We start from the raw sequence: 18,141 nt of genomic DNA, 5'->3' as shown, positions 1-18,141 counted from the left end.
AGTTCTCACTAGCTTCAGACGCCCTGAAAACAACTGTCAGTTCCATTTACCGGCTGTCATTCATTTTCATTTTCCATGTTTAATGTTAAACACCATAAAAGGTTGTTAATGAGTATTAGCATTTTAATATCCTCCCTGTTTTATTAATCTGTGATGAAGCATGAAATCTACCATCGCTGTCAGCACCCACCTGTGAAATCTGCTGTTACTCTCCATGGGCTAGTTGCAGGGGGTCTCCCTCCCTCGCTATCATTATTAGTACAATCATCTACATCTAGTGGTGCAGATAGTATTTGTGATTCCCCACTACAAACAAGCAGAGTATTATCCCTTTTATACCTACTTTTGCCTGTTTTTTTTAAACAGCCTAATGTTAGTTCTTGTACGACGATGCAAGTATACAGTGGGTTGGGTTCTGATCTTAGCTGCATGGCCTTCAACAGAGATTCTTCAGATCACATCAAAAGGAGAACATGAGGCTGTATTTCAGACTGGTGCTCATAATTAATGTTAGAAATGTATATATAAATACAACTAAACAAATCCTGAGGCACTTATAGTTTTGGCCAAAAAGAAGTTGCATGTTTATGCAGAACAATAAAGAAGTAAGAAAAAGGGAGGGAGAAAGAAAAAAAAAGAGGGTGTGTTGGAAGAAAGAGAAAAGTTAATTCTGAACCCTGTAGGTACATAGTTCATGGTTCTCATCGCTTAAAGGATAAAGCCAAATAACATTTAAAAATTCCATGTAAGCTGGGAGCTCTCTTGTTGAATCTCAACGTTATTTTCTCCTGATCCTTTGATGGAGATTAAAAATTTCCATGTGAATACAAAGAAAGAAACAACAGTTACTCTGAGATTTTTTTCCCCGAGCATTTAATGCTCCAAACTAGAGCAGCCAGCCACCATTCCCATCTCCTCCCCGCTCCTTAAAGAAAAAAAAAGTCAACTCACTTTGAAGAAAAGACAAAACAGGGTCAGGGCAAGGGGGATTAGGGAAATGATATTTATATCATGGACCAAATTAAAATGTCAATGCAAGAGGCAGGCAAACAGCCCTTGCCACATATATACACCAGGCATGTTTCCTCAAGGAAACAGGAAAGAGATTTGAAAAGAGTTAATGCAGTCCTGAGTTAATACCACCTGCCTCAGACTCAACACCACTTAAAAGACCGTGTTTGGGTCCATTTCCCACAATGCGGTTTTAACAAGCACAATGGAAAAAGCAATTACAGGCCTTTTCCCCTTCTTCTCACTGATTCACTGCTAAAAATGCTGGAATTTCTGAGACATGCTAAGAATGTGGAGAAAGCAGACATGGGCTACATACAAAAGGAAAAGTATCAAATGATAAATTTATAGGGTGTGCCACATCCCTGTAGAAGGCTCATTCTGCCCTTACATCTTGCAATTATTTTTTTGCCTTTGTTTGGTGTACCCAAGGCTAATTATAATACAGGAAAGCTCAAAAATAATCAGGCAAGCCAATAAACTACCAGGCAATTACTTGTGCCTAATTCAATAAGCCCCAACCCCAAACAGCATCAAACCAATGTTTGATGTTCTATTTGTCCTCTTCTGCTCTTAAAATTTCCATCACAAAAAGAGTAAATACGTTTCTCGTTCCCACCCCTTTCATATTAATTACTTATTTGCCAGTGTCTCTTACTATTTTTGGACCTAAAAGCCTACAGAGAAGGCAAGGCAACGCTGAGAAATGTTCTACTAAAAGGTAATTCCACATAACTGCACTGGTGCTTCATTGGTCTTTCCATACTATTTTCTAACCAAAACCTTCAAGTCTGACAGCAACCTACTCCCAACATTTGTAAGAGCATGCGTGACAATATTTCCAGAGCCACTGCACAGCAAGATGGTACAACTGCACAGCTCTGCGTTCTAGGTTCAAGTTTACAAATGACTTCCCAAAACTGCAGAATCACCACTGAAATCCCTGCATTCTGGAAAAGAGGACGGAGAGCAGAAGACAACATGCAAGTGACAGTCATAGACACCATAACGCAGAGAGGATCCAGATCAAAGTATGGAAGGGATGGTATGGATGCAAACCACATAAAAAGCTGTTCTCAAGTTCCACCAAGTCTGGATGCACTTAAAGGCACAGGGATCTAACTTCCACTTCTGCCAAAAAACCCTTTGGGAAACAAGGCAGCTTTCTGAAAAATTGACCACAGAAATTAAAACTCCTCAATTACATACTCAAATCCTTTGAAAGCGTGCACGCACTCAGCTCTGGTCATCTAAGCAACCTTAACTCTGCCCACTCATCAAACAGCCAGGAACACCCCGCAGCTCCTGACTAATACAGCTTTTGCACGGGAATGCCAGCAAGTTTAGACATTTTTAGAACTTCTCTGACCAAAAGTCTCCGAGGCCGTCGGAGGCCACCCAGGGTGTTTGGCAGGTTGTACACGCTGCTGAGGAATGGATCTCATTCATTCCCAGACAGCATCCCATTCTTCTAAAACAAGCGCACCTGCACCAAACGTGATTCCTTGCCAGAACACATCTTTCCCCATTCTCTCCCACCTCCGCCTTTGCAGCCATCTGTGTCTGAGTTACCAACTCTTTTCTAAATGCCTTTGAAATTAGGCTCCTTTTCTGAAAAGTACATTGAACAGAAACATTCTGGTAATATGCCTAAACAGACGCAGGCATATGATGCATTTGATAAGGCTGATGTGTATCCATAAAACTGACAAACTATGTAAACTTTAGGTGCATAAGTTATATAGATAGAGATATTTAAACGCTTCAGACCTGTCTGTATAAAACATGCGTCAACAAACGTAGACATGGCTGTAACTTCACATGGGTAAGCTCTTTCACCCCATGCACTGAGGCTGCATTAAAGGCACCGTAGATGTCCAGATCACTTTGCTCCATTTCTCCATGCAGATACTGTGTTTGATGGTCTGCAACTGAATGGACCCATTCTCAGTTTGACTTAAGAACATGCCCATTCTTTCAGCAGTCTGGGAGATAAACTGGGAGCTCTGGTGTATAATTCAGTCCTGCTTCCACTTGTGCAAGTCCCATTTCTACACCCTTCTTCCCAGCAATCATTTGACCTTAATTTCTGTCCTCACTATTGATTACTAATCCTTGCTCCACTCCTCCCTGTAGGACAACTCTTCTGTTCTCTTTACTATGGCATTTGCCACATGATGCAATAAGAGTAAACTTTTCTTTTTTATTTTGGTCACTTTATCCTTTCCTGAAGAACTTTAAGATGAACCTTTTTGGCCAGTGAATCCCACCTCCTCTTCTTCACGAGCCTACTTTTATTCATAATGTTCTTTCCGGGTGGTATTAATCCGGAAAAGTCTAGTGTAAAATGCCGTGTGTGCTACAGTTCACCTCTGCATCTATAATTTAGGGAGATGTCACTCCTCCTCCATATTCAGGTCTTTGACTTCTTCAAAACCAGTAACTTAACTAGACAGCACTCAGCATTTCTAACAGATTTTAAACAGCCACAGGACAATGTCATGCTCCCTTTTTATTTTTTCACTTTAAGTGAAGGAAGGTGTAGTTGCTCCAGTTTGGTTCAAGACTGTGTTCTATGATCAGCCCTTATCTCATACTCTAGCTACTTACCGCTTTCAAAATGGAACTTAAAATGTTGTTATCTATTGATGATTTACTGTCTTAATGAAGATACCTCTTAGCTACTCTATTCAGGCATCTGTTCCCTATCATCATTAGTAGCATTTCTTCTCCCATCTATATGCAGGAAGTTAAAAGTCTCCCAATCACAATAATTCAGTGCAGTAATAGAGTCAGCAACAGTGTTACAGATATCTTTATTATTGTTCATGTTTCATTTGACTGGCTAAGGCACAATGGAATTTGTGTTTGAAGTAACACCTAGAGTACAAAAACTACAAGAAGTAGAATAGTAGGGAAACAATCACTATTTTCTCTCTTTCCCCAAAATTCAACTTGTGAGCAAGAGGGGACTCTCAGCATTTCAGGGATCAGTCAGTGACTGAAGTGGTTTGGAAGAGAAGAGATTTAGAAGTAAAAGAGAGGGGAAGAAAGGAAACATTTATCTTGAAAATTCTTGAAAGTTTCACAATCTTGGGGAGAAATTCAAATCACCTGAATAGAATAGAAAATATAGGAGAATTATGTTTTCCACTGCAAGAGAAATATGCCATGATATCACATATAAGGATTGTATCTTCACAGGAAAGTGTCCAGCAAGGTAAGATAATAATTTCACCCCAAGTATTACCTCACATACAGGTAGTGCTGTGTGGAAGAAAATGTACTGCACTGATGAAAAATGCTTAGGATGATACTGTCCAAGTGGCAATGATTTAAGTGTGAAAAAAAGGCACACATAGATGGATAAAAGCATCATGATTTCTCCTTGGTTCAAAATCCACATCTCATATGAAGACAAAAATCAATTTGACTGAAGGCTAACCAAGGAAACTGCAACTGCATGAAACAGTGGAAAAAATAGTTAACAATTTTTAATGTTTATTATCAGATCAGAGCAAGCCCAGCTGAGGCCACCAAGAGGGCCAGGAGCACATGACGCAGGAGGAGAAGCTAGGGGAGCTGGATTTGTTCAGCCTGGAGAAGAAAAGGCTGCAGGGGGATCTGATTACAGTTTTCTACTACCAAAAGTGAAGTGATATAGAAGGCAGCCAGACTTTTCCAAGAGGTGCACAGTAAAAGGGCAAGAGGCAATGGGCACAAGCTGCAACAAGGGAAATTCCACTTGGGACATACAGAAAACAACTTTTCAGTGAGTTGTCCCCCAGTCCTGGGACAAGGCCCAGGCTCCATCCTTGGAGATTTTCAAAAGTCAACTGCAAAAAAACCCCAACCAAACATACAAAAAAACCCAACCCTGAGCAACACAAAAGCTATCCCTACTTTGAGCAGGAGGTTGGACTAGAGACTGGTAGTGGTCCCTCCGCAACCTAAATTTTTTTATGGTTGTATAATATTTGCATTGACATTTGAATGACCTTTTTCATGTCCTCCCTATGTTCACTTTTCATAGGGAATCCAAAGGGTCATTAACTGATGCTGTAAATTACAGTTAGAGGACAAAATTAACAACTTTTAACATTTACTTTACAAAAATTTGCACTAGGAGCAGCTTGCATGCACAGAATATTGTGCTGTCACCAACCACGCTTCGAGTATCTCAAGCATGTGGCCACTCTGGCATATCGTGGTCTCATAAAGAAAGATTGGCAGTTTTTCAGGAAGTTAATCAGCTTCAATTCAGCACATCCAAAGACATGTCTGCTCCCAGGTAGTCCGCAAACAGGAAAAGGAATTGTATTTATTATAGATGTGATTTGCTGAAAATTGTAATTTGTTTAAATCTGATTTGCATCATTAGGGTTTCTTCCCCTGAGGTTTCAGGAGTGAGCTTGATTGGTCTGATGGAAAGATGATAATGGTAATGATACTCTGGAGGAAGAGGACATGAACAAATTTTAAGTCTTGGCATTTCTAGTAAGGAGCAGAGAAAGCTCCAACAGCTGGATATGTTTGACAAGGAAAGGAAATGGGAAAGATAAATTGCCATTTCTCATTCTAATAGATTAAATGCACTAGGGAGGAGCTTGAGTTTGGTAGGTTTTGGGTTCCCCCCCCCGCCCTTTTTTTCTTTTCCTTGTTTGGAAAGCTACAATCTATTTGCCCCGTCTTCACACAGTATACTTCCTGCAGGAGCTATTTGTTTATTTACCCCTTTTAATCACAAGGAAAGTATTCATTATAAAACCTCTCTTTACAGCAAAGGAGAAACCTTCCAGCCACACGGCTGACACATGTTAACTCACAGGTATTCACAGAGCAGGTTCTGTTTTAAGCCATCTTTCAGGCAGCCACACAAAGACCACCAAGCTGGGTGTTCAGCTCTGCCAGACCTCCCCCAGCCAGCAGCCCTTGCCAGGAAACACAGGTGACAGCCTGAATGATAAAAAGGCATTTAGAGGGGAAAAAGAAAAAATGCACTGGTTTAGTCTGGGCAGCACCTTAATATAAACCTGCAGGGGCCTTTGTGTACAGCACAGCACACAGCCATCCCAGCAGCAGCTTCAGAGCCAGTCACTCGCACCTCCAGTTTTCAAAGATCTCATACTGCCCCTGCCATTTATCGGAGAGGAGAAGGGTGGCTCCACTGCAGCTCTTCTCATGGCCAGAAGATCTCAGAATACAGAGCACTGAGACAGCAAACCTTGCTCTCCCCTCCTAGTGCTGGCCCAGTGGAGGCTTTCTGGACACAGAAGAGGGGAGCTTGCTCTGGGATTGCAGCTGAAGCAGTTTGGAAATGCAGAGCATTATGACCTCACACAATTTGCTCTTATTTATTTCAGCAGTTCAAAAAAAAAAAGTGTGTAACTTTGCAAACAGATCATACTGACTTTGGCTATAAAGCTTATTGCAAATTTGCAGAGTTTCTCTACTGGTGAATTCTGGCAGGCAGCTTGCCAAGTGCTGGAAAAACTGCAAAAGAGCTGATTTGTTTCCTTAGCTCCAGCTCAGCCTCTAGCAGGGTGCACCCCGAGAGGAGGGCTCCCCAGGGAAAATGGATCTTCCTGGTGGCAAGCAAAAGTTAGCACTCAGCGTTCCCAGGACAAGGCACTGCGAATGCTTACTCAGACCTTTTGAAGCGACCACAGCACGGCTGTTTATCATTCCTGCCTTTCCAGTACCACACATCATTCCTTCTGGCCACAGAGCTGCCCAGCTCCCAGGTGACTGTACAAGGGAAACTGTGGCTTTTACACCCAACAATTTAGAAGTAATTGATTCAGGACAAAATGGCAATTTGCAAAACACATTACTAAACACAATAAAAATTTTACCTTGCTTTTAAGAGGAAGAGGGGGAAAAAAGGGGAAGGACACCACAGAAGTATGTAATATGTTCTAATATAGAAGAGGAAGATGTGTGCTAACAGTCAATTATATATATATATGCATGGGTGGATGTAGTTTTGAAATAAAGTCCAAAGATCTCCTTACGTTAAAAAATGCAATTGCCACTCTGGTGCATAACAGAGAAGCCATAACATCGGAGCAAACATACAGTAGCATCTGCCATCAGAAAAGCTCAGCTGACTAGCTTTCACAGGTGGTACATCGAGGTGCTTATAGATAAATTGCCCAGCATTTCCTATTGTAAGTTTCTGCCTTCATCTGTTTGTAAACTTTGCCAAAGTTTAACTGTTTTGGCTGAAATTACCCATGCCAGGTGTTTGCCTGAAGCTGATTTTTTTGGATAGCTTCATCAAAAATATCTCAGCTATTTCCAAGAGCAAAATTGTGGAAAAATACTTTGTTTCGTCTGTGTTAAAAATATTTCAAGTGTTCTTCCACTTCTATGCTTGCAATTTGGCACATGGTTGTCTTGCCATCAAGGCGTTACATTTGTAAACATAAAAAGTGTCCATACTACATGAACTAAGTCTGAAAACCCACTGTTGCATGTTCTTGGAAGAGACCTGTTTTGCAGCTAAATGTTTTGAGTCCTCCTACATTTGGCATGCCCCATGCTCTCTCTGTTCCTGCAAGGTAACTAGACTGCTCACGCATTACTCCACAGAGTAACAGAGTATGCTCCAGGCCAAAGTTAGAAAGGCTGAGCTGGATATTCTTTGAAGTTTAGAGCATCCTATCTCCTTCTGGTGGCCGACTTGAAAGGTGATAAATCTATGTTGGTAACAGCTACTCCATTAGCAGGAGTCACAGTAGCCTCACTGATTAATTCTAGAAGTGTCATATATATATATTACACAGACACACATTTTTAAATGAACATCAGGGTAACAGTTTGGGCACTCAGATTAAGAAAAGCTAGAACTATGTCGCTTATACAACCTTAACTGAGACCTCATGTGTACACACTGTGACACAATCCTTAAAAAACACACTCACCTACTTTTCCTGTCTTCGCAATCTCGATCTCTTCTTCACCCAATGCAAAGATGGACTATACCCTGGGGATGAATCAAGGTTGTGTAATGAGGCAGAAGAACGCCTGCCTCATTTGTTAGAACATGTGTGTTAAATGTACAAGGCAGAGGACTGCGAGAGGAGAAAAGAACTGCTAGTATTTAAGGCAAATGAATGATGCTTGAAAACCTGATTTTTTTTTTTAATTCCCTCCTGTCAGAGTTCACAGATGCTGCTGAATGCAGAATGTAAATCTAATTTCTACAAGTTGCCACTGATCGTGTGCTTTTGATTTGATCAGTGTCACCCTGTGACAACTATCATCAATGGAAAAGAATTTTTCAACATGAAGAGCTCTGTATAACATTAAGGACCAAAAAATGGCATACTTAAAGATGCTTCAAATTTCAACTGTTGTGTGCCTTAGTTTCCCCCTTTCAGAATGAGGAAGAACCGATATTTCACTAATAGGGGTGCTGGAAAGACAGTTAATGACACGTGTGCAGAGCAGTACAGTCTCAGTGATGAGCACCAAGAATCCAAAGGGAAAGTATTTACTTTATCTTCAGAACAGGGTTTAAACAGCAAGCAGCAAGTAAGGCTGGTGGCCTTCACCTGAACTACAGAAATTACATACAATGTTGAGCAGTATCTCCTTCAGTGGAGAATCTCAGGCAATGACTGAAGCAATGGTCACAAAGGAAAAAAAGCGTACAGGGTCACATAACTGGAGACTGTACTGTAATGTGTGGCACATAGAGAAGCACAAGGTTGCACAGGGAGCTTCAGCTGTGGCACTTCCTAACTGCCAAGTGCTGAACTTACTAAGTTGGACCACATACTGCTTTGTTTTAGGCAGCCTCGATTTGGCCTCTGATTTTCTGGTCTTCCTCTATGAGAGGTGAAAATAGCAATCTTCACATGTCAGGTTTCATCATACAGGTTTCAGCTGTGAGCAGGATGAAATCCTTACACATAAACCAAATGTTGTCACCTGTACCTCCACAAATGACCGTGGGCACAATACCATTCATGCACACATGTATTATAAATGCATAATACATATATGCTTTTAAGCATATAGACAGGATATATATATAGAGACCCACCTTCAACACTTAAAATTTCCAAAGCAAGGTTGAACATTCCATGTTAAAAACTTTACAGGGGACAGGGTTGCTTTATACTGATCTCCCCCCTCACGCTCCCCCAAATCAGGTATCTTATTTCACCAGGCTAGAGCTTTAGAAATCTTCTGGAAAAACAGAACACAAACTACCATGCAATTTCACTTTGATCACATTTCTTCTGCTAGCAGCTTTGCTGGGATTGATAGCAAGCAAACTGTCAGCTCACAGTAAAGAAATATCAGTGCATGCCCGTGCAACACGCCGGGCTTACAAAGCACAGCCCTAGATCCTGCCCTCCACTACAGATGGAGTTCACGGGGGAAAAGGAATAAGGACTCTCTTCTTCCATCTGCCCTGAATGCAGCAGCAAGGCAGGATTCCAACCTAGCACTCAGGAGAGTGCCAAAAAAGGGACTGGCTACTGTGCTGGCTGCCACCCCAGGGCCCCAGGGGTGTGAGGCCCGCCAGCTGTGGGGTGGAGTCGTGCCCCCAGCCAGCTACGGCCTCTGCTTCTGTCTAGCCTGCTGGCTTGGCTCATATAATGATCGTTTTAAGAAAAGCAATATTGTGTAGTTCATCATGTGGTGCAGGTGTTCACCTTCAACTATCCCTGCCCTGTGCTGGCAGAGCAGTTCCTGCAACACGCACAGCCTGTGCTCGCCTGTCTTCCCCACGCCGCAAAGTGCAAGCACCTATAAAATCCTCACGTTAGCTTTATTCTGAAAAAGGTAATTATTAGGAAAGGAAAGCTCTTGCCTGAATACAAGGAGATCAGATTTTTAACTGACCTCCCTCCCATACAAAGATGTGATACAATGCAGCAGACTCGGTACATCTACCAACTAAGAGCAACCTCAGCAGCTCTTAACTTTATTAATGCAGAAAGGAACCTGGGGAAGAATCAAAGGTCTCTGCAGAAAAAAAACCCAGGGACAGTTATAATCAGCAGAAAATTCAGCCCAAGCAAGCTGCTGCTTGTTCACATTGAGGTCACAGTCCCTGCTTAGGTGGGATAAATCCAGTTGGTAGCAGGGTATGGTCCGTGACCCCTTGTGAGTGTAGCGGGAACAGACCCAGGAGTTGTCAGCACCGGGTATTCACTGCGCATGCAGGGATGAAGATGTCCGCCCCCGGGCAGAGTTCTGAGTGCTCCTACTGGACCCTGGGCAGAGACTGCCTGTGCACGCTGCTCAGCCTGGAGCTGACTAGGAAGGACTCAGATGATCAACCTGTCCCAGTGATGCAAAAGTGTGGAGAGAAGGGAAGGACTAAAATTCCAGCTGAAGGGAATAACAAACTGTTAGGGGCAAGAATTTCTTCAGCTGTTCCCCAAGTCCCTGTGGAACCACAAGCATTTGACCTTGGTAGATTCAGACAGGGTAGGGCTGTCGTACCCTTGAAGACTCAATTTCACTAAGATGTAGTGTTGAACTAGTGGATGAGAGATAGATGGAGATGGGGATTTTAACTGCCAAAATGAATTTTTTCCTCCTAGGAGAGGAAAGAGTTTCATTCCCCGAAAAATAAATTCCCCAGGTTTAAACAACATTAAAGGCGTGATATTTTTTATTTTTATCTGGACATACATATTTGAGGAGGTTCTAATAAACATACAATTTCCTCTGACTTTTATTCAAAGGCACGAGCAATCTCTCCTTTTTAAAACTCAAAAATTTGTTTGGTTTGCTATAATGCAATAAAACTTCAGGCAGGAGAATCTATTATTCAGTCCTTTTAAAATAGTTCATAAAAATATGTATTAAAGGACTATGAAGTAAGTTACAGACTACTAAATAGTATGTTGACATCTCCAAACATCCCCTGTAGTAGAATCTCACTGCTGCCAAACAACTACTGATTATTCTTCAAACAATCCCACCCAGAAGAGGAAACACGTGCATAGAAAAATTAAGGGATCTGTCTAGTACCACAAAGCAAGACAGTGGCCAAGCTGATAATAAAACCTTGGTATCACAACTCCATTCTGGAGCTGAACAATAAATTCAGCCTTTTTCCAGAGATGTCATACAACAAAGTTGTCCCAAATCCTAAAGCAAGATTCATATACTTAGACAAAACAAAGGTTTAGCCATTTCACGTTCTCTTTTCCCTGTTTTCATATTAGTTGCTAGTGATTTTGGACTTTACATGCAATACATATATTAATCTGATCAAAGCAGAGGAATGCAATTTACCCTTACAGGTGCAGCTGTATACAAACTATGTTCACTTGGGGAGAGCTTGTTCTTGCCACATCTTTGCAGCTAAGCTGGGACTACACTGGGCTTTTATCCCATTTGGAGCAACAGATCCCACATACATAACCACATTATTTGTCATGTAATTCTTTGACCTGGAAGTAATCATAATTTTCCTCTGCAAAGAGTGAGCTACAGCCAGTCACAGGATCTGAATTTTTTACTGCTAGGCAACATCTTTTCTGCTCTTGTCAAAATAAAATTAGAAAAAAATGTAAATGCTTCACTGAGCTACAAACAATGAAAAGAGGTGTTCTGCCTGCCATCAAACCTCACTGTTAAAATATTAACACAATGTAAATATTGTAATATTGAGGAAGTACACTGTGTCAGTACTTCCTGGCACCGCACAAGAGCTTCACTGTTCGTTTCAGTCCCTGCTGTTAGTTTTAAACACATAGAACTTAAACAAGGCATCTGAGCTTCTCCAGTCCTGGTGCAGAATTGCAGAGAGGCAAAATCTTACTGTAGGTTCTCTCTAGACTAAAAAACAAAGTATTAAAAAGAATCCTTAAACCCAAACAATTATGTAGATGTCAGTACTTTTGAGGTAAAAATATTCCACAGGGTCCTTCAGAAGTCCTGGCATATTGCTGCCAAACATGGAAAGGTCGTTGGGTATGCACTGTCTTCCCTTTCCTCAGAGATGAAAAATTCAAGCTGCAAACACCCACCAATGCCAGGAGCCTGAAAGCACAAGTTACTCCTCTATTATGGCAATTACTCTATTATGGCAAAAGTCCCATTCCCCAGATTTGCCAGTTAAGCACATTACTTGCAATTGACTCAATAAGCAGCATGTGTGTAATAAAGAGAATGAAGCAGCTACCTGCCATTAGTAAGCCAGATGTTGCTATCAGGTCTTAAGAAACGCTGTCTAGCTGCTGTAATTGTCTGTGTGTCATGGAAGTGTCACAGAAAAGAAACAAAGCTTCATAAAATAGTGAAGACGGAGAATGACCTCTCTACAGAAAACAAAAAAACCCCAATTGGTCATACTTGCAAGCAGTCAGTAGACTTGTTCTAGGGGGACCTGGGGGCAACTGCAGAAGTTCAGAGCAGGATTTCACTCTGCTGACTTTGTTTAATACAAGGTAAAATTCCGCCACTGACAAAACCAAAGATCTTACCAGTTTCAATGGAAATAGCATAAAGCCTTGAAAACTGAAGTTACCACTATTTACACTTAGAGGCCTCATTGTGTCACGCACTGTGGCATGTCTGACAAAGACCGTCCTTGTCCCACAGACCTAATGATCTAAATTCAAAACAGCATGAAATACCAGGGAAAAAGAACCAAATGTGTGAAATGTCTAATATTCCAGAAATATCTAATCCCAGCAAACTAGATGGCTAGGATTTCAAGAAATGAGTCCTACATGTTGTATTATGACAAAAGAAAGGCGTAAACACTGCTTCATGCTACCACAGGAAATACAAGAAGTCCAAACTCTCACGAACTTTCTAAAATACACTGAATAAATGGCTTATTCCAGATTTAAAGCATCTGCTGCTCCTGAAGCCTTCTCACCTTTCAGACACGTTCCCATACACAAATGGGAACCAAAAAAAACTTGTGCAATGCCCCCATGTGCCAGTCAAAGTATTGGATAAGCTTTATTCTTATGCATGGTAAGAAATTGCCCTGGGGGTTAAAATTAAGTGGAAAATCTGTGTTAATTCACTCACAGAACCTTATTCTGGAAAAGCTCCTTCAATTGTGTATCCAACTGCATCACCAGATTTGTACATGGTCAGGACTAACACAGATTCCCCCACCCCCATGTTTTTTCACATGTCAGTTTATCTGCTAAGAAAAACCACTATGAACACAACACTTAGCTCCTTTATCTTTCATCTTACTTAAAAGGGGAGACGAACTCTTGAGAACTCAGCGAGCATTCAATATATGTAATGGGCATGAGAGCACTACAAAAAGTCTAGGAACAGGACATCATTCCAAAACTGAACTACTTACTGTGAGGGGAGGGTGTTCATTTGTTTGTTTTTTTAAAGATAAACAGGATTTTTTTTTTGTCTGTTTCATGAAATATTATAGCTAAGATCCTTCTCCACTTCCATAAATGGATGTTTTTCTTACTCTCAGTGGGTGGTCTCAGAGTTTTGACAGAGGAACATCACAAGCTAAAAGCATAGGATGCTACAGAGATAGCCCACCTGCAGTGGTGGTAGATGTGAAGGGGGAGAGAAAAGGTGATTGCAAAGGCCAAAACAGACTGTGGTGGGGGAAATCAAAGGTCATAAATGTATTCACAGCCCTAACAATGGGGGAGCCCTAGTGAAATGAGCAGCAAAAAGCACAGATACATTAGGAAAACAAGGGATGCAGAAAAGAGGCAAAAACTTTAGCTTTCACTTATGCTGTTATTAGATTGTTTTTTTTTAAAGAGGTCTGAATAAAGAAACTCAGCCATAATGCCTGGCATTCTTTTTAGTGTAGTTAAAGCATTTTGAAAACTGGTTTTGTTTACATTTCTATTTTATGCTAGCCAATTTAATGAAACAAATCTTCCTTTAAAAGCTCTGGTACAAACCCATATGCCAACGCAAACACCTGCTACTACTTTGTGTATTGCTTGGTTTCTTACTTGTTTTCTACAAGGAAGTCAACCACATATTTCTTCAGACAGTAGAGGTGGGCATCCATCAGCCCTGTTCTGATGTGCATTCGGGGGTGCCTGAAAAGAAAAAAAAAGGAAAATCATGGAGCTTTGCATGGCCATTTACAAGTGCTTGACTTTGCAATGAAGTTGTTGGAGAGTGAAAAGCATGCAAAGGCAGATCTGTTCCTTTCCATCTACTGGATTTACAGAGGAGAACAGTGCAGGCTGCCATTATTAGCCTGTGTCTATAAACTTACACCTGCTGGCCCTGGGCTGATTTGCTGCGAAAGAAAACACCTCCTCCAAGGAGTCATTACTCCTGCTACATCTTCTTATGTAAGTGGAAATTGCACATTACTGGGCAGGAAGCCAAAGTAATGGGCCCAGAGTGCTAAAAGTTACAGTGGGTAATGTCAGGGTACAATAATTCAAAGCTTCTGGCTAAGTGCCTGCTTTAATATGCAAGGCTGTGCATGTTCTGCTAGCAAACACGACACTACTGTATTTTTTCCAACACTTCCTGGAGGGAAATAGGAGAAGATGGGATCTGCTCACCTTTCCTACACTACATATTACAAATGACTGCCACAGCTCAGTTACAAAATGTTTGCCTATCTTGCCCGGTAAGATTGAAAAGACCAGTAAAACTCCCTCTCATCATTAGCCAAACAATGGCAAACAGGGAAGTCTTCACTTTCAGACCACTGGCAGGTTAATATTTCAGAAACTCAGAAATCTCCAATAGTTTCAATATTTTAAGAACAAAGTTTTAAATCAGACTCATCGATTACTTCTATTGCTTCTCTTTATGCATTCTCTGCTCTTAGTGGAAACCCTTTTTGCAGCCTGTCTCAAAGCAGTTAGATATTTTATCTATCCCCTTCTACACACCTGTAGCCTCATTTAAGAGTGTTCTGGCTGTCTGAACACTCACCATTTGTTCTCAAGACAGAAAAGCCACAAGAATATTTAGCTTGCAATTTAAAAAAGACAAAACACAACAGTCAGGGACTACTCTGGGCTGTTCAAGTGACCTGTAACTGCACTTACAGTCCAGAGGCTGTCAAGGAGAGAAATTTCAATCCACACCTGAAATTGTCTCTGTTTTCATTTTTCCTCCTTTGAGGACTGGATTTCATAATGAAGTTTGAAAGAACACATCTTATCAGTATATTCCATCCAACCTTTTTTCGCGTATTCCATAACACCCTGAAGTACAGATGTTTGTGATCATGATCACTTATTTTGTTAGCTCAGCACCGGTATCACTCACAACTTGGGTGCATATATACATATATATGTAGTAAACCAATACTAGCACACCAAATATTTAGTAACATCAGTGCTACCAAGAATATCAGGTGTTCTAGCAAACCATTTTTCAGTGTATTTCTCAATTAATGCATTGAACCACCAAAGTATTTAAGTCTTACAAGTTTGTAATTTAGGTGGCATTTCTCTAACATGCCATTCAATTCAAGGTAAGCATATTATTAACTATAACAAAATTCTTTAAGTCCCAATTGCAATGGAAAGCTTCTATAATAGTAGTATGACACTTTGCAGTAAAGTATGTGGTACTAAAAAGTGATATATGCACTTTTAGTAGATTACTTCATTAACAAAACATGAGCTCACCTAGCAATGCTCCAGTACTGATGTTATCAGTGGCCCAGATGTTGCTGTGGAAGTCAGCCCAAATAGCAATGTTCCTTATGCAAAGAGGATAGGGAATCCACTAATTTCAGTGAGGTCTGGCATTTGGAAGTCAGCAGATTCGATTCTCTCCTGCTCTCCCATCCTGAGGGATGGTTTCCACATTTTGTGTATTTAAGAGAGAGGGAGAATTTTCATATCTTCTCTAAGAAAAAGAGCTCCCTTGTATTTATATAATGAATATAATAGTTTATTGAAATGGGTGGAAGAGACAAATGGAAAGAAATTGAGCAGGAAGGAAAGCTGGGAAAACAAACAAAACAATGGAACAAGGCAAGAAACATGCAAAAAAAAAAACCAGAAGTGGATGCAACATGGGCAGAAGATGGAAAAATAGGAGGAAAAAAACAATTCTTAACTTGAAGATGACAAACAGGACACAGTTCCTCTAGTGCCAGAATGCCACGTTCTTCTCTCTCTATTCAAGATCTATCGTAACCCCCCTTAAACACAAGGCAGGGGAAGGCTGCAAGGGCTAGACATCAAGCAGAGGAGTGTAAAACAGGAACTCCTCTGTATAGGCTGGTTCTGTTGCCAGTGTCTGTGTGGCTTTCACATATCCAGTTTCCCCACCTGCAAACTGGAATAGCACTATTTAGCTACACTGCAGGATACTGAGGATTTGTGGGCTGAAGTTTGTATCTGCACGCCAGTATTGTACCAAGTTTATAACAGAGTTGCTTAGCTACAGAAAAAGTTATAAAAAATCAGTTCAAGTGGACAGACAGTAGCACAGGGCTATCCTAGCTGCAGCTCCATCACACACACACAAAAAGCCAAAACAAACGGCCAGATGACAAAATGTACTGAAACGCCACTCTGAGTTAGCTTTCAATGTAGAATGTACTAACAATAACAGAACATCATGCTGGACAAGAGGGAGGTCCCACAGTGAAAATCCTCTGAAATACAGACCACCTAAGTGATTTGCAACAGAATAGTTCCATAGATTAATATTATAATCACAGCTTCAAAGGTCAAACAGGCAAGTCTGGGCACATGCATAAACAAAGTTGTGATTTCTGTAAACCAGACTCCAGGAGAGAATAGCCACACTAAACCAGACTGATAAGAGCACTCTATCATAACAAGCCACTATAAGATGATGCTCATTTTCATTGACTAGTGCTTAAACCAGTTTATCTTCAGGTAAAAGCAAGGGAGCCAAATAATCTAACAGATAACAGCAAACTCCATCACCATTTCAAATGAGCATCTGGTTACCAATATCGAAAGCCCCACTCCCTTCTCTTACCTCTGATCTCCCATTCCATCAGCTAATCTTTACAACATATGAAAAATGAGCCCGTCATGAGGAACAGCTGATACAGAGAGAATCGAATAACAAACAATGCATGTGCCAAGAGCTGACACACCTAGACTTATCACTCTGAGGGAGATAATACAGAAGGCTTTTAATTATATCATCAAAGCAAGGGAGAAGTTACTAGGAAGGGCTGGCTGCAGATGGTTAAGTGTTAATGAATGCCGGGTTGGGGGGTTTATCAAGAGAAAGACAGGTTATATATCTGAGAGGGTCACTGTTGAGATGAAAGTTATAACAGCCATTGTTGGAGCTCTTTAATGAGCGAGGAATGTCAAATGTGAATCCTCTAAGAATCATACCAATTACTAAATGAACTTTGGTTCAATCTAGCAAAGGTAATCAAGCACAAGTCATTAAGATACATTGTAAAACTCCCATTGGCGCTGACACTATAGTGTCTATTATTGTCTGTGCTCCCATGCAAGGGAGGGGGCTGCTCCCAGTTGTAAGCTCTGTATGTTATGTTAAGTGATGGCAGATTTTAGCCCTAATGATGAGGCGTGGAGGGCTCCCTGGCAGAAAAATCGACAATGAGGAGGCTCGGAGAGATCTGTGGAGAAGTCGGGGAAAGATCAGCAATTAAAAGAGCAATTTCAAAGAATGCAATTTAACGTGTAAAATTAGCTTTTATTAGCACATAATTCCACAAAATCCTGACTCGGGATGAGGGTGCATAAAGGTTTGCAAGAGTCCTTAGAAAGGTCTGTGCCCGTTAATTCCTGACACGCCATTGTGAAATAATAAGCAGTACTAACAGGATTGATGCATGCTTCGTACATGGCATCGCTTTGAAAGTGGAGCCCGGAGCTTTTCTCTCCCCGATAACCTCTCTCAGGATTTCCTCCCTCAGGGAAATCAACCACTGATAGAGCAAACTTCCCTTGTTTAAAGGCAAAAAGACGGACAATTGTTTCAACTGTAAACTAATTAAGAGAGATTACCACCAAGAGCTGGAGGTTCAAACCAGCCCCGCACTCCCACTGACAGTCTGATAATGCCAGACTGGGGTCAAAATCATAAATCTGAAGGGAGCACACACAATGCTTAAAGCCAAAAAGCCTCTCTACTAAGCATGGGATATTGCCACATTAACCTCACCACCTCACAAATAAACTAGCTGAGAAGGAAAAA

The 18,141-nt window shown here is 41.1% G+C and overlaps 1 protein-coding gene across 1 annotated transcript in view; it reads right to left on the bottom strand.

Moving 5' to 3' along the window:
- The window catches only part of EIF2B3 (eukaryotic translation initiation factor 2B, subunit 3 gamma, 58kDa), a 56,337-nt gene that overhangs the window by 36,302 nt on the left and 1,894 nt on the right, over window positions 1-18,141 (bottom strand). Inside the window, exons 2-3 of the mRNA XM_010292753.1 lie at window positions 14,403-14,487; window positions 13,953-14,042 (exon numbers count right to left, since the gene is read on the bottom strand). Of these exons, the coding sequence (XP_010291055.1) occupies window positions 13,953-14,042; window positions 14,403-14,487 (175 nt within the window). The remainder of the gene's footprint in view (window positions 1-13,952; window positions 14,043-14,402; window positions 14,488-18,141) is intronic.

The sequence above is a fragment of the Phaethon lepturus genome, unplaced genomic scaffold (genome assembly GCF_000687285.1).
Source record: "Phaethon lepturus isolate BGI_N335 unplaced genomic scaffold, ASM68728v1 scaffold29658, whole genome shotgun sequence".
NCBI lineage: Eukaryota > Metazoa > Chordata > Aves > Phaethontiformes > Phaethontidae > Phaethon > Phaethon lepturus.
This window is presented reverse-complemented; position numbering and strand designations above follow the sequence as displayed.